Source organism: Portunus trituberculatus, chromosome 4 (assembly GCF_017591435.1).
Source record: "Portunus trituberculatus isolate SZX2019 chromosome 4, ASM1759143v1, whole genome shotgun sequence".
NCBI classification, from domain to species: domain Eukaryota; kingdom Metazoa; phylum Arthropoda; class Malacostraca; order Decapoda; family Portunidae; genus Portunus; species Portunus trituberculatus.
This window is the reverse complement of record NC_059258.1, coordinates 3,347,720-3,365,652: the sequence shown is the minus strand read 5'-3', so window position 1 is coordinate 3,365,652 and position 17,933 is coordinate 3,347,720. Positions and strand designations below refer to the sequence as shown.

At 42.5% G+C, this 17,933-nt stretch overlaps 2 protein-coding genes across 2 annotated transcripts in view; one reads left to right on the top strand and one right to left on the bottom strand.

Moving 5' to 3' along the window:
• LOC123512841 (protein kinase C-binding protein 1-like) overlaps positions 1-10,402 on the top strand; it is a 31,701-nt gene extending 21,299 nt beyond the window's left edge. Inside the window, 4 exon segments of the mRNA XM_045269456.1 lie at positions 52-201; positions 3,171-3,239; positions 5,459-5,545; positions 5,548-10,402. Of these exon segments, the coding sequence (XP_045125391.1) occupies positions 52-201; positions 3,171-3,239; positions 5,459-5,545; positions 5,548-6,354 (1,113 nt within the window). The 3' untranslated portion in view covers positions 6,355-10,402.
• A 1,612-nt stretch (positions 10,403-12,014) lies between these two features.
• Positions 12,015-12,970, bottom strand: LOC123511070 (WW domain-binding protein 11-like). The gene is made up of 3 exons (XM_045266688.1): positions 12,812-12,970; positions 12,281-12,415; positions 12,015-12,239 (listed from the first exon to the last, which is right to left on the bottom strand). The coding sequence occupies exons 1-3, from the start codon at positions 12,968-12,970 to the stop codon at positions 12,015-12,017; spliced, it is 519 nt and encodes a 172-aa protein (XP_045122623.1).
• Positions 12,971-17,933: the final 4,963 nt, after the last annotated feature.

The window sequence follows — 17,933 nt, the reverse complement described above, 5'->3', positions numbered from 1 at the left end:
ACTCACCACCACCACATTTCAGCTTCACTAACACCCTCATCTACCTTCCAGCAATCCCACTGGCCCCAGCACATGTCGGTGTGTGGCCAGAACAGCGATGGTGGTGGTGGAGGGGAAGGTGGGCCAGACTCCATCAATGGGGAGGCCAGCGCTCACTCCTCCCGAGTCTCCACGCCTGTCCAGAACCTCGTGGCAGCCCAGGTTAGTCTGCCACTCTTATTGTGTTGTGAGTGAAGCTTTGTTTTGTGGTGTTGCTGTGTTGTGTTGTCAGGGAAGGTGTTTGACTAGTGAGGACTTGACTTCTGGTACTCTTGTTATTGTTATTGTTATTGTAGTGTTGCAATCAGAGGTTTTAGTCTTTGTTGTTCCTGTGTTGTGTTGTTTTGATTAGTGAGGACTGATTTCTGTTACTCTTGTTCTTGTTGTTCTAGTGTTGTAATCACTGAAGCTTTGATCTTTGTCTTTCTTTGTTGTTCTTGTGTTGTGTTGTTATCAGGGAGTGTTTTGTTATTTGTTGTGGTGTTTAAATTAGTGAGGGTTTGACTTCTGCTACTCTTGTTCTTGTTGTTCTAGTGTTGTAATCAGTGAAGCTTTGATCTTTGTCTTTCTTTGTTGTTCTTGTGTTGTGTTATCAGTGAAGCTTTTGTTCTTTCTTGTTTTCCTTGTATGTTGTTATTAGTGAGGATTTGACTTCCAACACATTTGTTCTTGTTTTTGTTCTTGTTGTAGTGTTGTAATCAGTGAGGCTTGAATCTTTGTTGTGCACTTGTTCCTGCTTTTGTTGTTGTAGCATTGTAATCAGTGAGCTTTTGACTTCTGCCACACTTGTTTTGGTTTTTGTAGTGTTTTGGTCAGTGAGACTTTGGTGAGTGTGGAAATTTACTGTGGTGTGTGTGTGTGTGTTGTGTGTGTATTGTGAAGTAAAGACCTCCAACTTTTGCCAAATGAACCACTTGTATTTACTCTTTCCCACCTCAATTTTGTGCACCAGTTTTCAGCCAGTTCTCTTTCTCTTTTTGGCTAAACCTCCTCATTCCTGATGCAGTCTTTAATTCTGTACTCACTGTTGCTTTTTGTCCCTTCACCACCATGTTTTATATTAGTTTTCACTCTGTTGTCTTCCCTCACACTCGTCACTCTTCCCCACAGCCAAATCAACTCATTCTGTTTGTGATGTCAAGGGAGAGAGACCTACTATAGTCTTGAATTCATCACTAAGTTTCCTTTCTTTGTCTTCCTTTTTCTTGTGGTTCCTTGGATTGTTGCTTTTGTGAGTTTTTTGAGGGAAGGTCTTTGGTTTTTTCATTATTTATTTATTCTACTGCTTTTGTTTCATTCTTTAGTTTTAGGATGGTGCATTTATTTATTTATTGTTCTCTTACTCCTGTGCAATTAGCATCTTCTGACACATCTTTTGTATCTTTTTGTGAAGTTTTATCCTTGGTTTTGAGTTGAGAATTGGACTAATATTCCTTGTGTTATTTTCTAGTTTTGTTGTTTTTCTTCTAGTTTTGGGATGGGTGCATTTATTTATTCGTTATTCTCTTACTCCTGTGCAATTAGCATCTTCTGACACATCTTTTGTATCTTTTTGTGAACTTTTATCCTTGGTTTGAGTTGAGAATTGGATTAGAGTGAGGCGTGATCAATGTTTGTAGTTATTTTTTAGTTTTGTTATTTCCTTCTAGTTTTGGGATGGTGCGTTTATTTAGTCCTTGTTCTCTTGCTCCAGTGTCCAGCAGCATCTTAGACTCACATCTTTTTGCATCTTTTTGTGAAGTTTTGTCCTTGGTTTGAGTTGAGAATTGGATTGTAGTGAGGTGTGACTAATATTCCTTGTGTGGAGTAAGGATGAATCAATATATAGGTAGATAGAGGAGGGGTTTTAAGAGGGTAGTCTCAAAACACCTCCAGGAACAGCATGAGGTGTGACTAATAATCCTTGTGTGGAGTAAGGATTGACTGACATATAAGTAGGCTCAATGCTCATTACCTGAAATATGATGTGAGGACCATAAGAGCTATTATTCATCCTAGTTTTTGGCTCATCAGTAGTAGAAACATTAAAAACCATACAGATAAGCTAGAGGCAACAGTAGAAAGACTTGACACCACACACAGGTTGAATAGAGTCTTGGTTCCCTTGGATGGTGTGTAAAATATGTTCCTGAAAGTGGTGTGTTAATATTATTCTCCTTATCAGTTGTAGAAATATTAGGACACCACACAAGCAAGCTAAAGGCAGTAGTAGAAGCATAAGAACACCACACACAGATTAGAGTCTTCGTTCCCTTGAGTCGTGTGTAAATGAGGTATTATTATGTCTAGCGCATCTGTAGAGGAAAGATTTGAACACCACACAGGCAAGATAGAGGCAGCAGTAGAAAGAGTAGAATACTACACACATGTTAAATAGAGTCTTCGTTCCCTTGGATGGTGTGTAAAATATGTTCCTGAAAGTGGTGTGTTAATATTATTCTCCTTATCAGTTGTAGAAATATTAGGACACCACACAAGCAAGCTAAAGGCAGTAGTAGAAGCATAAGAACACCACACACAGATTAAATAGAGTCTTCGTTCCCTTGAGTCGTGTGTAAATGAGGTATTATTATGTCTAGCTCATCTGTAGAGGAAAGATTTGAACACCACACAGGCAAGATAGAGGCAGCAGTAGAAAGAGTAGAATACTACACACATGTTAAATAGAGTCTTCGTTCCCTTGAGTGGTGTGTAAATGAGTTATTATTGTCTTGCTCATCTGTGGTAGAAAGATTTGAACACCACACAGGCAAGATAGAGGTAGCAGTAGAATGACTAGAATACCACACACTATTTAAATATTCTTCGTTCCTTTGAGTGGTGTGTAAATGAGTTATTATTGTCTTGCTCATCAGTAGAAGAAAGATTTGAACACCACACAAGCAAGATAGAGCCAGCAGTAGAAAGACTAGGGTACCACACATGATTTAAATAGAGTGGGTTCCCTTGAGTGGTGTGTAAATGAGTTGATATTGTTCTCCTCAGTAGTAGAAAGATTTGAACACCACACATGCATGCTAGAGACAGCAGTAGAAAGACTAGGACACCACACAAAGACGAGGCACCACACACAGTTTAAATCGAGTCTTAGATCCCTTTGGTGGTGTGTTAATGTTGTGTTTTGCCCTCAGCAGTATGTGGAGGATGATGGTGGAGTGGCGGCATTAGCTGAGGAACACAGGCGGAGAAAAATGCGCGAGGTTAGTGTGTCATGTCTCTTGTAGTCTCTTGTATTAGTGGTGGTGGGGAGGAGTGGTGGTTGTGTATGTGTGCTGCATCTTGTTTGGTATGGTGGTTGGTTCACACTCATTAAACTTTTTCTTTTTTCTTTTTCTTTTTTCTTTTCTTTTTCTTCCTTTTTCTTCCTTTTTCTTTCTTCTTCCTTGGTTGATGGGCTGACTGAACTCTTTATTTTCTTCTGTTTTTTAGTTTATTTGTGTATTTTTACTGTTTTTGGGTTCATGGTCTCACTAAACTCTATTATTTGTTCTTTTCTTTTTTCTTTTTCTTTTCTTTTAATTCCCTTTTTTCCTCTTCCTGGGCTGATTTTTAGTTAATTTGAGTGTTTTTAGTTTTTCTGGGATCATTGTCTCACTAAATTCCTTGTTTGCTTCTTTTATTTATTTATTTATTTATTTTTTTTTTTCCTGTCATTGGGTTGGCTGGCTCATTAAACTCTTTATATTCATGTATATGTTATTATTCACCAAGCTTTCCTATTTTTGCCTATTGTATTTCTTTATTCATCTAAACCATCTTATCATTCATCTATATTATCTTATTTTTTTGCCTGTGCTTTTCTATTATTTATTTTTTATCTTAGTCTATGCTGTCCTATTGATTGTCTTTCCTTTTCCTTTCTTCACACTGTATATTTGATAGTCACCCTCATTTTCAGCCCTCTAATCTCAACAAGTCTGCTGCTGTTTATCTTCCTTTGTGTTCTTTTATGTGCATGTTATCTTTGAAAATGTCTTTAACGTTCATCTTATCCAGTTATATGCATGTGTTTATTTTATTTACTTTTTAAGGGATAATTAGTGATTGAATTTTTATATCACACCACACGCTGTCTTTTATGTGCATGTTATCTGTGGGGGGGTGACATATCTGGTGTAGGTTACTTGTTTACTGTGCGTTGGTTGCATGTTATCTTGAGTCAGTGATGTGTTGTGTCCAGGTGTAGGTTGTGTTCAGGTAAGTGTCAGCCATCTGGTGCATGTGTGTGCTGAAGGACATATAAACCACTACTACCTCAATACTCTCTGGTTGACATATTCTCTGTTGTCAGGAACAGATGAAGACTTGTATATAGTACCTGAAGGGGAAGAGAGAGAGAGAGAGAGAGAGAGAGAGAGAGAGAGAGAGAGAGAGAGAGAGAGAGAGAGATAGGAAGAGTATTAAGTGCTCTATAGGGAGGATGCAAACCTGAGTGAACTAAATATGACTACACTCCTCGTAGGTTCTTAGAGTGTTAGGTTAGCATTATATATTACCTGCTGATTAAGAGGTGTGTGTGTGTGTGTGTGTGCTGAGGTTCCATTCTCTACACTCCCACTATTACATAAGAGATACCGTGAAATGGTTTATTGATCTAATTGTACCATGCAAAGTTTCATTAGGCTTAAATTAACATGTTTATATATCTAGTTTGACATAATATGTGTGTGTGTGTGTGTGTGTGTGTGTGTGTGTGTGTGTGTGTGTGTGTGTGTGTGTGTGTGTGTGTGTGTGTGTGTACCAAGCCTGCACCCTGTCAAAATTATTGTACACCAGCCACTGAATCAACTCTTTGCATGTTAAATTAAACCTCCCTGTGTTTACTATGTGTCTAGACTAAACAAGAATGATTGGATTAAGTTCAGTTTGACTCCAGTGTACCTCTTACTGAAGGGAGGAGCTTAACAACCCGATAAACTGTTTCCTGGCAGTTTATCGGGTGTCTGTTATTTATGCCAACCAAAAAATCCTGTTCCTTCACTTCCTACAAGCTTCCCATTCTGTCTCACCCGGCACCGCTCCTTTCCTGTGTACTTGTGTTAATGACTCTTCCGTCCCAGTGCGGCATACGTCACTGTGCAAAGGCAAGATGGATTTACGAACACAGTTTTTGGGGTTTGCTGTCTGACATTTTGTACACTCGGGGACTGACACACTAAAGTAATGAATGGCACTTCGTTTAAAAAGTAAAAAAAAAAAAAAAAAAAAAAGAAAATTATTAAAAAAAAGAAAGTAAAACAGAAAGTCCCAGCCCAGCAGTCTTGCTTTACCCGCTTGTGTCCTTGTTGGTGCTTGGAGAGAGAGGGGGAGGGGGCAGTCAGCCAAACAAACAAAAAAAGAAAGAAAGAAATTTATAGTAAGCTTTAAGAGTGATGTGACCGAGATCGCTGTGAGTAAATCCATCTTGTCGATTTTTCAGGATGATGCGGGCAGTCTTACCTCGTCCATATTAGCCCAGTGCCTCATCAAGGGCAACAGGGACCGACCCAAGAAAAAGGCCAAGTCCCCTCGTCTGTCAAGTCCAGCCCACCCAAGGACAAGGACAAGGACAAGGACAAAGAGTCTCTGAGTGTGCCTGCTAAGGCCCCCAAGTCCCCCAAGGCCTGGATGGAGTGGTTCCTGGAGCAGAGCGGGGCTGAGGGCATCAAGGAGAACCTGCAGGTCACCCCCAAGACTGGCAAGGCCAAGGCCAGGAAGTCCAGCAGCAAGCCGGCTCCTGATGGGCCCAGGAAGAAGCGCAAGAGTACTCCGTGCGTCCGCCGCAAGATTGAGCACATCCTCAAGCCTGAGGAGGTCACCACAGACATGCTGGACCGTGTGGCCACTAAACCCAAGGAGAAGACGCACGACCAGGAGAACGGCACCTCCTGCCACCAGTGCCGCCAGAAGACCTCCGACACCAAGACTATATGCCGGTCTGGGAAGTGCGTCGGCCTGCGTGGCTTCTTCTGCGGGCCATGTCTACGCACCAGGTATGGCGAGGACGCCAGGAAGGCCCTGTTGGACCCAGACTGGTGCTGTCCGGTGTGCAGGGGAATATGCAACTGCTCGCTGTGTCGCAAGGCCTTCGGGCAGCAGGCGGTGGGGCAGATCGTGCAGCGGCTAGGCAAGATGGGCTACACCAGTGTGCAGCAGTACCTGGACTCCAAGGGCATCAAGGAGGAGCAGGCCGACCCCGCCGACAAACCCGACAAGGGGCTCAGGCCGGAGGAGGAGGAGGAAGAAGAGGAAGAGGAGGAGGGCCAGGAGTTTGGAGTGGCAAAAGTGGAGAGACTGGAGTTGCCAGAAGAGGAGGAATGTGCCATGGATACCTGACAGTGAGAGGGAAGCACTGCCGGGGGTGGCCATGGCCGTGGCACCGTGTGAGGGGCCTGTGTGTGGCACTTGTCCTGCCGTCGCTGGGGGTGTGCGGTGGCCACCTCTGGGAAACACCTAAATTGTGCCGTGATGTTTGTGTTGAAACCTGACACGAATTACTCTCCTGTAGCTTTAGCAGTACGGTGTAGCGTCGCCTGTTTATATTGCCATTATGAAGTAACATAGAGTTAGCTTACTTCATTCTACTAAATACTACATACTTGCCATGGGAAACAAAATGGTGTATATTTTCTGAAATGTTCCTCTTATTTCCCAGATCTTGCATTATATCTCATAAAGAATGTTTTATCATGACTTCTTGTTGGCATTCCAAGTGGTGGCATGTGAGTGTTTAGAGTCCAGGGAAGAGGGAGGGTGGGAGGGAGGGATGAGGCTCGAGTGGGCCTGGCACACACTGCAGCACAGGACATTGGAACAGGACAGGAGAGACATGATGGATACTGAAACACAGGCTGACATGGTGTGGAATACTGACCAATGTATTAACAGGGAAGTGAAGGCTACCAACATCTACAAGAGCCTTTTATATTCACCGAGGGCCTAGTTAACAAGTAAGGTGTATACTTAGCCTGAGTGGCCTGCCAGTATTCAGTCTGCGGTGATGACATGATATGGCTGTACACCCTGCAGATCCCTAGTTTCCATTATGCTTTGGAATAGATTGGAATTAGATACATGGTAATAGTGTGTTTCTCCTTGCCTGTTGCTGCATCACCTGTATTGCCTGTGTCCCTGCTTGCCAGTGTTTGCCAGGCCCTGTATCTGATGTGTGTCTGTCTGTCTTCACCAAGTGACGGCAACACTGGAGTCAAACTTTCACTGTGGAATGTTAGAGCTATGCAAATATTTAGCCATATGAGACTTAAAGGCTGTGTGCTGCATAGGCTGACTCGCACAAAGATTTCATTCATTTATTATTATCTGTGTGTGAGTGAGTGTAGTATGTATGTCTGTGTGTGTGAGTGTGAGTGTATGAGTGAGTGTGTCTTGTCTGCCACTAATAGTAAGTAATGGGCAGGATAGTTTGCTGGTGTGGGGATCAATTTCCAACACACAAACACACACACAACGGTTAGAAAGTCACATCTGTGTTACAAAGTTAAGGGAATTACTACGTTAAGGAAATATTGATCTTCCTTTATTGACTGAAATCTTTGTTTAGGTTATTTAAGGATGGGTGAGTTAAGATTTACAAATAACATGAATAATAGAACAATTGTAAGAGAGAGAATGAAGTGTGCATTGTGAAGTGTGCTTGATGCAATACTCAATATGTTTGCCCTCTGACTGTTAATAGCACTGGTGATCTGAGTAATAGATGATAATTTTACTGAGAGAAAAATTTAATTTGAGGCATTAATAGGTTTGAGATTTTGACTTGTTTTGCCTTTGGTGGTGTATTTCAGAATCACACCAAGCCTTCACTCAACACTTGGATAGGCTGGAGGAGGTCATGGCAGTTAGAGGTTCAAGACACTTCACTAGATTCTCATTCATAAATATAGATTAGGAGAGAAGAAAATTATGTAACATTGAAAGCTAATCTAGCGTTTCTAATTTAACATTGACTCGTGTTTAATTACATAGTCTTCAAACATTAACATTGGGAGTTGATGGAATGTTTGTAAATCACCACTCACTTATGCCTTTCTTCGTATCCAGTATCGCTGACGTGGCATTTGTCTGCTACTAACCCGAGGCTAGTCTGACATGTGGCAGGAGGGGCAATCAAAAGAGACGTGTGGATGCAGGCGTGGGTGTGGTGTGTGGTGTGTGGTGTGTGGTGTGTATGCCAAACCAGAGACCTGAGAATCAAAGCAAGTCAGTCAGCTGGGAGGAATGTGCCAAGCCTTCCTGCCCTTTACACACACACACACACACACACACACACACACACACACACACACACACACACACACACACACACACACACACACACACGGGAGGGAAGGCTTGGCAGGGATGGGGTGGAACGGGGAACCTTTAGGGGAGGTAACACTGCAGTAACTACATAGCCTTGTCCTTCCTTCCCTCAACACAGAAGGAAGGTTTGTTTTTTGCCAAGAACTTTGAGTCGTGTTTGGAAGCGTTTTGCCGTCTTACCCACTACCTCTACCAGGCTACAGTGGAAGTTGAAAAGATTGTCAAGATTGTTTTTTTATGTTTTATTTATGATTTGATGTGATAATTCAACAAAGACATGTCAAGTGGCAAGTTTGAAATGTTTTTTTTTTTTTTTTCATGATTCTATAAGTACTTTTGGTAAGGATCTGTCAGCTTAGAAAAAAGCTTGAGGATGAAACTGTCTCTAGCGTTTGAAGACAGTCGTGGTGAGGCAGCAAGGCGTTAACAAACATGATTCGCAAACACAAAGAATTAGCATACGTATTGTTTTGTTTCTGGGGAGTTTGGGGATTCTGATACTTGTTACATAAGATTTAATAGTTGTAGTATATAATTATGTTACAGAGTGATGTGCTGGGTAGCTACTTGAAGAAATGAGAGGTATAACAGATCCAAAGGTGAAACAGAGGCATCTTTAATAGTAGCATGAGAACATTTACTTACTCTTTTTATTTTACTTATTTTATTAACGGCCTACATATCTATTATCTATTTTTATCATTAACATTCAGTCTGCTAGCACCTTTAGAAAATAATGGACTAACTGTGGGTGAAGCCAAGATTATATAGAATTGACCTTAGTGTATGTTCTTGTGCTGCTACGAAAGGTGTCTTATTTATCATGTACTTGTATATTTGAGTCTCTACTGCTTGTGTTGAGAATCTCATGAGAATTTTGTGGCATTATTGGAGGAGAGGGAGTGAAGGAAGGGAAGAAAGAAGGAAAGATGAAGATGAGGGAGGAATGGGAGGAGGGAATATAGACAGGAAGGAAATAGGGTTAACACAAAAGGAACAGTATAAAAAAGAAAGGAAAGGAAGTAGATATGATATAGGAATAAGATGAAAGTGAAAATGCAGGAAGAAAGAAAAGAACAAGATTTGTCTTTTTTTCTATATCTTTTCATTCTTTCATGTAACATACACCTTCTGCCTAATTTTCCATTTCTTTATTTCCATATCTTTCCTTTTTGCTATGTCATTTACACTTCCTTTTCCTTTCTTGTATTTCTTAACTTTGCTTCCATTCCTCCCTCTCAGTGTGTACTTAACTTGCCCAGTGTGAGGAGCTGTGTTCATGAGGGAGTGTAGTGCTAGGAGGCATACTAAAGCAGGAGATTGTAGTGTGGTCTTGCAGTGTGGTGTGTGGTAGTGAATGTGGTGGCTGTGGCATGGTGTGAGTCTGAAATGGGGCAGAGGTGGTATGTAAACTGAACCTAACCTTACCTAACCTAACCTGATCTAATCTGACCTGACCTAATCTAGTTAATTCATATGCCTGACAAAACCTTCCCTAGCAAAATATATTCTTGCCATACCTAATCTAACCTTATATATTTTAAAAACCTTACACAACTGAATATAATCTTAACTAACCTAACCCAGCCTAGTCTAGCCTAACCTAGCCTAACCTAATCTAATCTAACTTTACCTTACCATACCTTAACCTAACCTAACCTAACCTAACCTAACCTAACCTAACCTAACCTTACCTTACCTTACCTTACCTTTGCCTGGAGTGGAATGACAGACTGAAAATGATGATGGTGATGTGTTTGTTATGAATATGGTGCCTGATGGTGCAGCGTGTGGTGTGACTGAGCAGTGAGTGTGGTGATCTCCTGTGGTGGTGATTGTGGTGATAGTGGTGACTGTGGTGGAAACTCTGGCCTTTCAGTAGTGTGCTAGGTGACTAAAGACTTTTATAGAGTAGGGAGAGTGTAGGAGTGTTGACTTCTGCAGTGCGAATTGATAGAAATGTTACTACTTCTACACACACACACACACACACACACACACACACACACACACACACACACACACACACACACACACACACACACACACACACACACACACATGATAAAATACAAAAGTTACATATACAAACACACACATACACATTCACACATGCTGAAAGACAAAACAGACATATAATTAGATACACACACCCACACACACACACACACACAGCGAAACACACACTCATACACACACATAGCTTACCTGAGACAAGCTTTCTCCCCATTTAACTGTGGTATAGCGATAAGTCTGTGCCTGTAAATAGCAACAGTTTTGGAAAGAGATAAAGAAACGCAGCATAGTCTTGTTGATAAGTTTCCCATATGAATTTTTATATCTGTAAGAAGCTTTGCAGATTAATTATATGAATTTGTAGTTTCTTTTGAATAAATAGCATTTATTCCATAGTGTATTCTTAAATCTTTGTGCTGTGGGTGAGAGAGAGAGAGAGAGAGAGAGAGAGAGAGCTGTACTATTTATTTTTTTATCTGTTGGAATTTTCATGGAAGGAGAGTTTATGAATGTATTGGCTGTTAGGAAAATGCATTGTGTGTGTGTGTGTGTGTGTGTGTGTGTGTGTGTGTGTGTGTGCAACTGTTAAGACAGTTTAGTGTGATGGTTAAGAGCACTTAGTGTTAGAAGAAAGTTTATGTAGAGGTTCTCCATCTTGCCTCTACAATTCTCTCTCTCTCTCTCTCTCTCTCTCTCTCTCTCTCTCTCTCTCTCTCTCTCTCTCTCTGTGGTAATGGTGGAGGTAGAAAGCTAGATGGTAGTGCTTTAGTGGATGAAGTGTTGTTGATGTGAGTTTTGAGTGTTGTGACCAGTGAATGTGTCTCCTTATTGAATGAATTATTTATGCACTGAATATTGCTTGACCAAGTGTGTATACAAATGTGTGTTGACCCCACAGAATGCGTCTCCTATCTACGGTGACATGGGCATGGTGGGGCGTGGCTCCCCAGCGGGCGGGGCCGGTGGCAGCACGGGCATCCCCACTGGCAGTCCAAACATGGCCGCCCTCAGCCCTGGGGCACGAGGGGGCATGGCCAACCTGGGCGGCCCAGCCATGGCAGCAATGGCAGCTATGGCATCAGGCAGCGGCAGCGGTCCTGGCGTGCCCGGCGGACCCCACAACGTAAAGATGCACCGCTACCTTCCCCCCACCATGATACAGCAGCAGGTACTGATTGCCCCAGACTGTTCCTTGTTGTGGTGGTTTATAATAACATTTTGAAGAACACTGCTGATGTCACAAGCAATCATTGAGGTTTTCAGTCCTTTTAGTGGCTGTAAGGGTCTGGACAGATCATGTGTGGTCATGTGAGAGTTGAGTTACATTCTCAACAGTGGCAGGGTTGTCATTGTTGGTTAGCAGCCACCCTGAGGCTCCACAGGGCAGTGGCCAACCACAGCACACCTGACGTGGTGAGGGGAGAGGTGAGGGGAGTGACATTGCCAGTGTTGACGCAGCTCTTTGTTGCCCCACAGCAAATGTACGGCAGCATGGACCCACGCATGATGATGATAATGGGGCGGGGGATGCCTCCTGGGGCGGCGGCCATGATGAGAGGCCCCATGCACCATTTCCGGCCCAGGTTCATGTGACCCTCGCCCGGCCAGCCCGGCCAGCAGGACCTGCACCAGCTCTACCAGATCCCCCCTCAGCAATCCTACGTGGAGGACTGCAAGGGCCGGTTCATGAGTTGAGCACACAAAGTTCCTGGAGACCGACTTGTTAGCAGCCCCAGAGGTGAGAGGTGAGAGTGAGAGTGAGAGGCGAGGACACTCCCATGCCCCGGCTTGTTGCTTCTATTTATTGCTCGGAGGTTTGGCGGCGCCGCCAGGACGTGCGGTGCCTCGGGCACTGTGGCGCTGCTTCCCGAGGGTGAGCCTGCCTGCCAGTCCAGCGAGTGTCCGGCCGTGACCTACAGCTCACACCGCTGCTGCCGCTGCCGAGCTCCTTGTGTGCCGTGTGCCGGGGCCAGACTGTGTCCGGCTCCCGGGTGGCAGCGGAGAGTGTGAGGGTGTGCGTGGTGGGGGGAGGGAGGGAGGGGGGAGGGGCTGTCACTGGCTGTACATAGCATCTGGGGTTATCATTTGTATATAGCAGACACTGGGCTGGATACTCTTTGTATTTTGTTGATGGTGGTGAGGCAGGGGGGAGGGAGGTGGGGGTCAGCTGACGCCACACGCCTGGGGCAGGGGTGGTGGCCCGGCTGTCAGAGCTCCTCCCTCCACCAGGTGCAGTGAAAACACCTGTCTGTGCATAATTCATTGTGTCGTTAGTGGTGATCTCAGTAATGTGTGCAGTACGCCATTAATTCACGGTTCATTTTGGTCCGTTCTCCCGAGTGCTGCAGTGACTCACCACCGCCCTGACCACCAGGCTACCCCGGTGAGGTGTTGAGGTGTGTGTCTGTGGGTCTAGTAGTAGTGTGGCAAGGACCCTGCACTGCTGGCAGCACACATGGGGCAGCTGGAGTGTCCCCCTGGTGGCCTGGGTGAGGTGCGGTGGTGGGGGCTGGGTGCCGGGAGGGGACGGGCTGCTGTCGTCTCCTTCTTGTGACGCAATCGGGAATGTTTTTGTTGTGGTTTTGTGTTGTGTCAAAAAGTAATCCTGGTTCATGCCTTGGTTGCTTGGGTAGTGTGCACAAAATACTACACTAAAAAAAAAAACAGTGTTGCACGAAATTTCTATTTTGTTTCTGCAATCAAAAAAGCTTCCAGCGTACGACTACTTTGACTTGTATTGGTGTCTGTCCTTGCGGTTCTGTTCTTTGGGCGACTCTCAGATAGCCACCAGTCAGATTTATATCTTTTTTATATAGTGTACTATATGTATATGTACATGGTGTAATCAACAAATCATAAAGGTAAGGCAAGTCGCATCATCCTTCCAGACGCTCCACAACACAAGGTTTACAGGGTCACACGTCACTCATGTCACAAAAAGGTGTTCCTACATTAGGGTGTTAGTCTGGCCAGGCCTCTCCCTGCCCTGCCCAGCCTGCTGGGCCACTGTGTCTCACCAAGCTGACCTCTCTTTCTGTCTCTCTCTCTATCTTTCCCTGTGAAAAATGGTGTGGGTGTTGGTGAATCAAGTCACCTAAATATGTAATTGTTTTCTCTTTCCTGACTGAGGGAAGGTTAATGGTGTGTGGTGTGTGGTGTGTGGATGCTCAGTCATCTAAACTCCTTGTTTGTTGAAGGAAACATTGAGGTTAACTGAAAATTAGGTTATTTAAACTTTTTTTTGCCTTATGTTATAGGATAAATAAAATTTATGAACATTTAGTTAATGTGAAGGAAATTAATGTTTCTTCTCAGTAATGCTTTGAAGAGAAATTGATATTATTAGTATAACTGAAATTGATATTATTGGAATATCAAGTTAATTTTATTTATATATTATTTTTGTATTGAAGGAAATCTGATAGTACACGTGGAATTCATGCAAGAATTAAAAAAAAAATCATAGTTTTCAGATAGTGTGAGAGAGAGAGTGATAGAGAGACAGTTTGCCTAGTAGCAGAGTATCAGTGAAGACAGTAGCTGTGTGTGCAGCAGGTGGCAGCACTGTCTGTGGGGCAGAGAGAGGCAAGGCTGTGACAGTGTACAAGTGGTGGGTTGTTAGGGCGAGTGTGAGTGCTTATTTCCCTGGACCAGGTGTGGCACACTGGCCACGAGGGGAACCACAGCTGGGAATGTAATTGCTGGCAAAGTTTCAAAGGACAAAGGCAGAGACAAGGGAGGACTGAAGCAAAACTCAAAGATACTTAGTGTTCACTCTTTGGTGTTCATTAGTTTTTTATGCTTATTTTTGCAACAGATTTTTGGTATTTGCAGTTGTTTTTCATGGCAGGGAAAATCATAGGAAGACTCATGGTTAGTTAATCTTTTGTGTTCATTAGTGTTCATACTTCTTTGTTTTTGAGAGATATTTGGCATTCCTCTATTTCTCAACTGTCTGCAGAATGCTCTAGGAAGATTGGGATATTAAGTGTTCATTGTCCTGTGTTCATTAGTCATACAATGAGAGATTTTTGGTACTCATTTTTTCGTCCAGTGTAACTAAAGCACTTTCCATCCTGTGTTTACATGCCATAAGGTAATTAATGCAAGCAAACTATTGCAGGAATATAGTAAATTTGCTGCATGCATATTTAAAAAAGCAATACATAGACAAGTGAATGAGAGCATCAGTCTAAGGAAAATTATTGTCGTCTTCAAGTGTCTCATGATTCTAGTATTAATTCAACAAGAAATCTGAATTATTAATAGGAAAAATAACCAAGAACCTCATTATGTGTGTCCTTTGATAACAGTTGAAGGGAGACCAAAGCGAGGGTGGTGTGTGAGGTGAGGCAGCCAGCGGTGAGTGTGCCTGGCCAGTGTGGTGTGCCGGTCCAGTCCCCACTAAATACAGAGTGATGTGTTCGTAGGGTAGCTGTCCCTCTTTGCCCCTGTAGTGTGTGAGGGGTGTGGCGGTGCACTGAGGGCCACATACTGAAACACTGCTCCATCTCCTGCACTACATTCCAAGGGCCCTACTTGAAATGATGCTGGTTTTTTAAGGGCATTTTTATGGTTTTAGGAACATTTTAACAAGATTTCTACATTATTAACTGGAAAAGACTCTTGAGAAGCTGTTTAATGATATCTATGGTCTTTGAAAATTGTTGTTGTGAGAGAACTAAGCATTTTACTACATTCAAAGGTTCTAATTAAAATGATGCTAGTTTTTCAGTGTTTTTGTGGTTTTAGGGACAGATTAACAAAGTTTCTGTATCATGAACAGAGAAACTGTCTTAAGAACCCAGCCAATCATCCTTGTGGCCTTGGAAAGTAGTGTTGTTGGTGGGGTAAGTGTTCCAGAGTACTGGCCTGAGTGTGTTGCGCAGTAGTGAAGCAATATATGAAGCCACTCCCACCCTTCTTGACTCACCTGCCCTGCCTGGTACTGCTGGTGGTGATGCTCGGATCTGTTGTGTTCCTTGGAGGTTGTGATGCTAAAGTTTTATATGAAGTGTGAATTTTTAATGATTTGATATTTATTTTGTATTTATATTTTTGCGTAGATTGTTTTTTTATAGATTTTTATTTGTAAGTGTGAATTTTGCATTTGTTATTCACAAAAAGGGATGAAAACTTGTAATGTCAAACAGTTTAATGCCTCTTTTCAACATTTTACACACATTTATGGTTTTCTCTATCTTAAAATGGGCTGTACATCAATGAATCAGAGTAAATCACATCAACCACAACGTAAAATATGCAAAACCACGCATTCGTAAATCACCACTTGCCGGTACACCAATGACCTTACACCCTGACCCCTCACCACCCCCATCACCTTGATACACCCTAACTTAACCTAACTCTGACCTCATATCCTTCCTGATACCCTGATACACCCTGACCTCACCTCACCCTGACCTCTCACCACCCCTGACACCCTGATACATCCTAACCTAACCTTATCCTGACCTCTTATCCCTTAATAACACACTAATGCATCCTGACCTCCAAATCTGACCTTATACTCCTTACTAATACAAATACACCCTTACCGAAACTAATTTTAACTCCTCTTCCCTCCTGATACCTTGATACACCCTAACCAGTTTAATCCTGAGCTCTTATCCCTCCTGGCACAATAATACACTCTTGAATCATTTACCCGACACACAATAAGTCTTTTTTACTCTCTCCCTCGTAGTGTAGGTATTTATATCATCACCCATTCTGTCTCACTGTCACTCATTGTTCAAGGCACCACTCTTCACTCTTCACCAGTCTTCAGTCTTCACCAGTCTTCATCTTCACCACTCAGCTGTCTTTGTGGTCCTCTCAGTTCACTCTTCGCTCACTCTCGGCTCACTGATCTTGTTATTGTCTTTTTTATTGCTTCTCTAAGTGTGTGTGTGTGTGTTTTCTTAGTGTGTATTTGTGTGTGTGTGTGTGTATGTATGGTATTCCTTTTCTGAGTGTGTATGTGTGTGTTCTTTCCTTCCTGAGTGTATGTGCGTGTGTGTATGTTTCCACTTAGCTATCAGTAATGTATTTTCACTAACACTTATCATCTTTCCCTTCAGTGGTGTAGACAAATGAAAAAAACCCTGATTTGTCATTATTAATTGTGTATTGACCTTGCTATACCAGTTTCCATCACATGATAATTACTTAATCAGCATATCTTTATTTTACTTGTACTACCTTATTCCAGATTTTCATACTATAGTTGACAATGTATTTTATGTATTGTGAATCTATAGTTACTTTTTTTATAAGCGATACATATTTGTTATCTCGTATTTACTATTTATATGCTACTTAATACCACAGGAGGAGTGTTTGAACCTTGTCGTGTTGCTCTTGTTGCTTTTGTTTTCACCTGGGAGTGGATGTGATGCATTGTGGGTGTCAGGGGCTGGTGGTGATGCAGGCTGGGTGATGGTGACAGTATTGGTGTGTGTGCTCGTGTATGCTATCGACAAGACTGGGGTTAGCCTCTCACTGTGCTGCTGCTACTGTTACCATCACTACTACTACTACTACTACTACTACTACTACTACTACTACTACTACTACTACTACTACTACTACTACTACTACTACTACTTATACAACGACTTAATTTACTGCCATTGTTACTACTGCTACTATTTGTACTTTGACTTGCTCCTTTCCTTGTTGAATTCATGAGAAATTGCAAAATATACTACTACTACTACTACTACTACTACTACTACTACTACTACTACTACTACTACTACTACTACTACTATACTGGATATTCCTCGGTCTAGACATATGTATCAGATGTATATTTCAAAGGCTTCCAAAACTACGAGAGAGAGAGAGAGAGAGAGAGAGAGAGAGAGAGAGAGAGAGAGAGAGAGAGCGTTCTATTATGTAAAGTAAATAAGTTAGCTCTATAAGTTAATTACAAGTGGTGGTGTGGGTTGGTAATGTTCTCAGCTCTCTAATTAAGAACTCTATTCGGAAATACTTTGTCGTCTTGCCTCACCACTCTTGGCTGGCTTTTGTGGAGGTGGTCAGGGTTCTCCAAGGGTATTTTTGTAGTGATGGTCTAATGAAGCTGACATAGAAGTATCACAGACATGGAAACACTGCAACTAAGACACAGACTCTGAAACGCTTTGCCCTCTCACCATCACTGGTTTCCAAAGGTTCTAGTTAAAGATGTTCATGTTTTAAGGGTATTTTTTCATGTTTCTTGTGATGGAGTGGCAAGGTTTCTATTATTATTAGGAGAAACTGTCTTGAAAATCTGGCTACTCATCTCTATGGCCTGAAAAACTTACGGTGAGAGAGCAAGGCACTTTTGAATAAGGAAGTGACTGATACTCATTCTCTCCTTCCTTAGAAAATTGGTAGCTATTTTGTTTCCACCAGAACCTTCTACTTAATTTTATGTAAGACACCAGGGTGCCCAAATATTAATGTTAGTCATCTGGTTATTAGTTTTGGTAGAAATGGAGTGAATTTAGTCCACATTTCAGAGCAAGATGGGATGTGTTCCATAGTTATTGTGTGAGAGGTTCTGTCATTGGCAGTGTTACCAT

Excerpts from the sequence above, each read along its gene's own strand:
- LOC123511070 (XM_045266688.1), bottom strand. The coding sequence starts at position 12,970 with ATGAACCAGGATTACTTTTTGACACAACACAAAACCACAACAAAAACA. Across the intron at positions 12,416-12,811 it reads GGACACTCCAGCTGCCCCAT|CCAGTGACAGCCCCTCCCCC; the intron begins GTGTGCTGCCAG and ends TGCTATGTACAG. Across the intron at positions 12,240-12,280 it reads TCGGCAGCGGCAGCAGCGGT|GCAGGCTCACCCTCGGGAAG; the intron begins GTGAGCTGTAGG and ends CTGGACTGGCAG.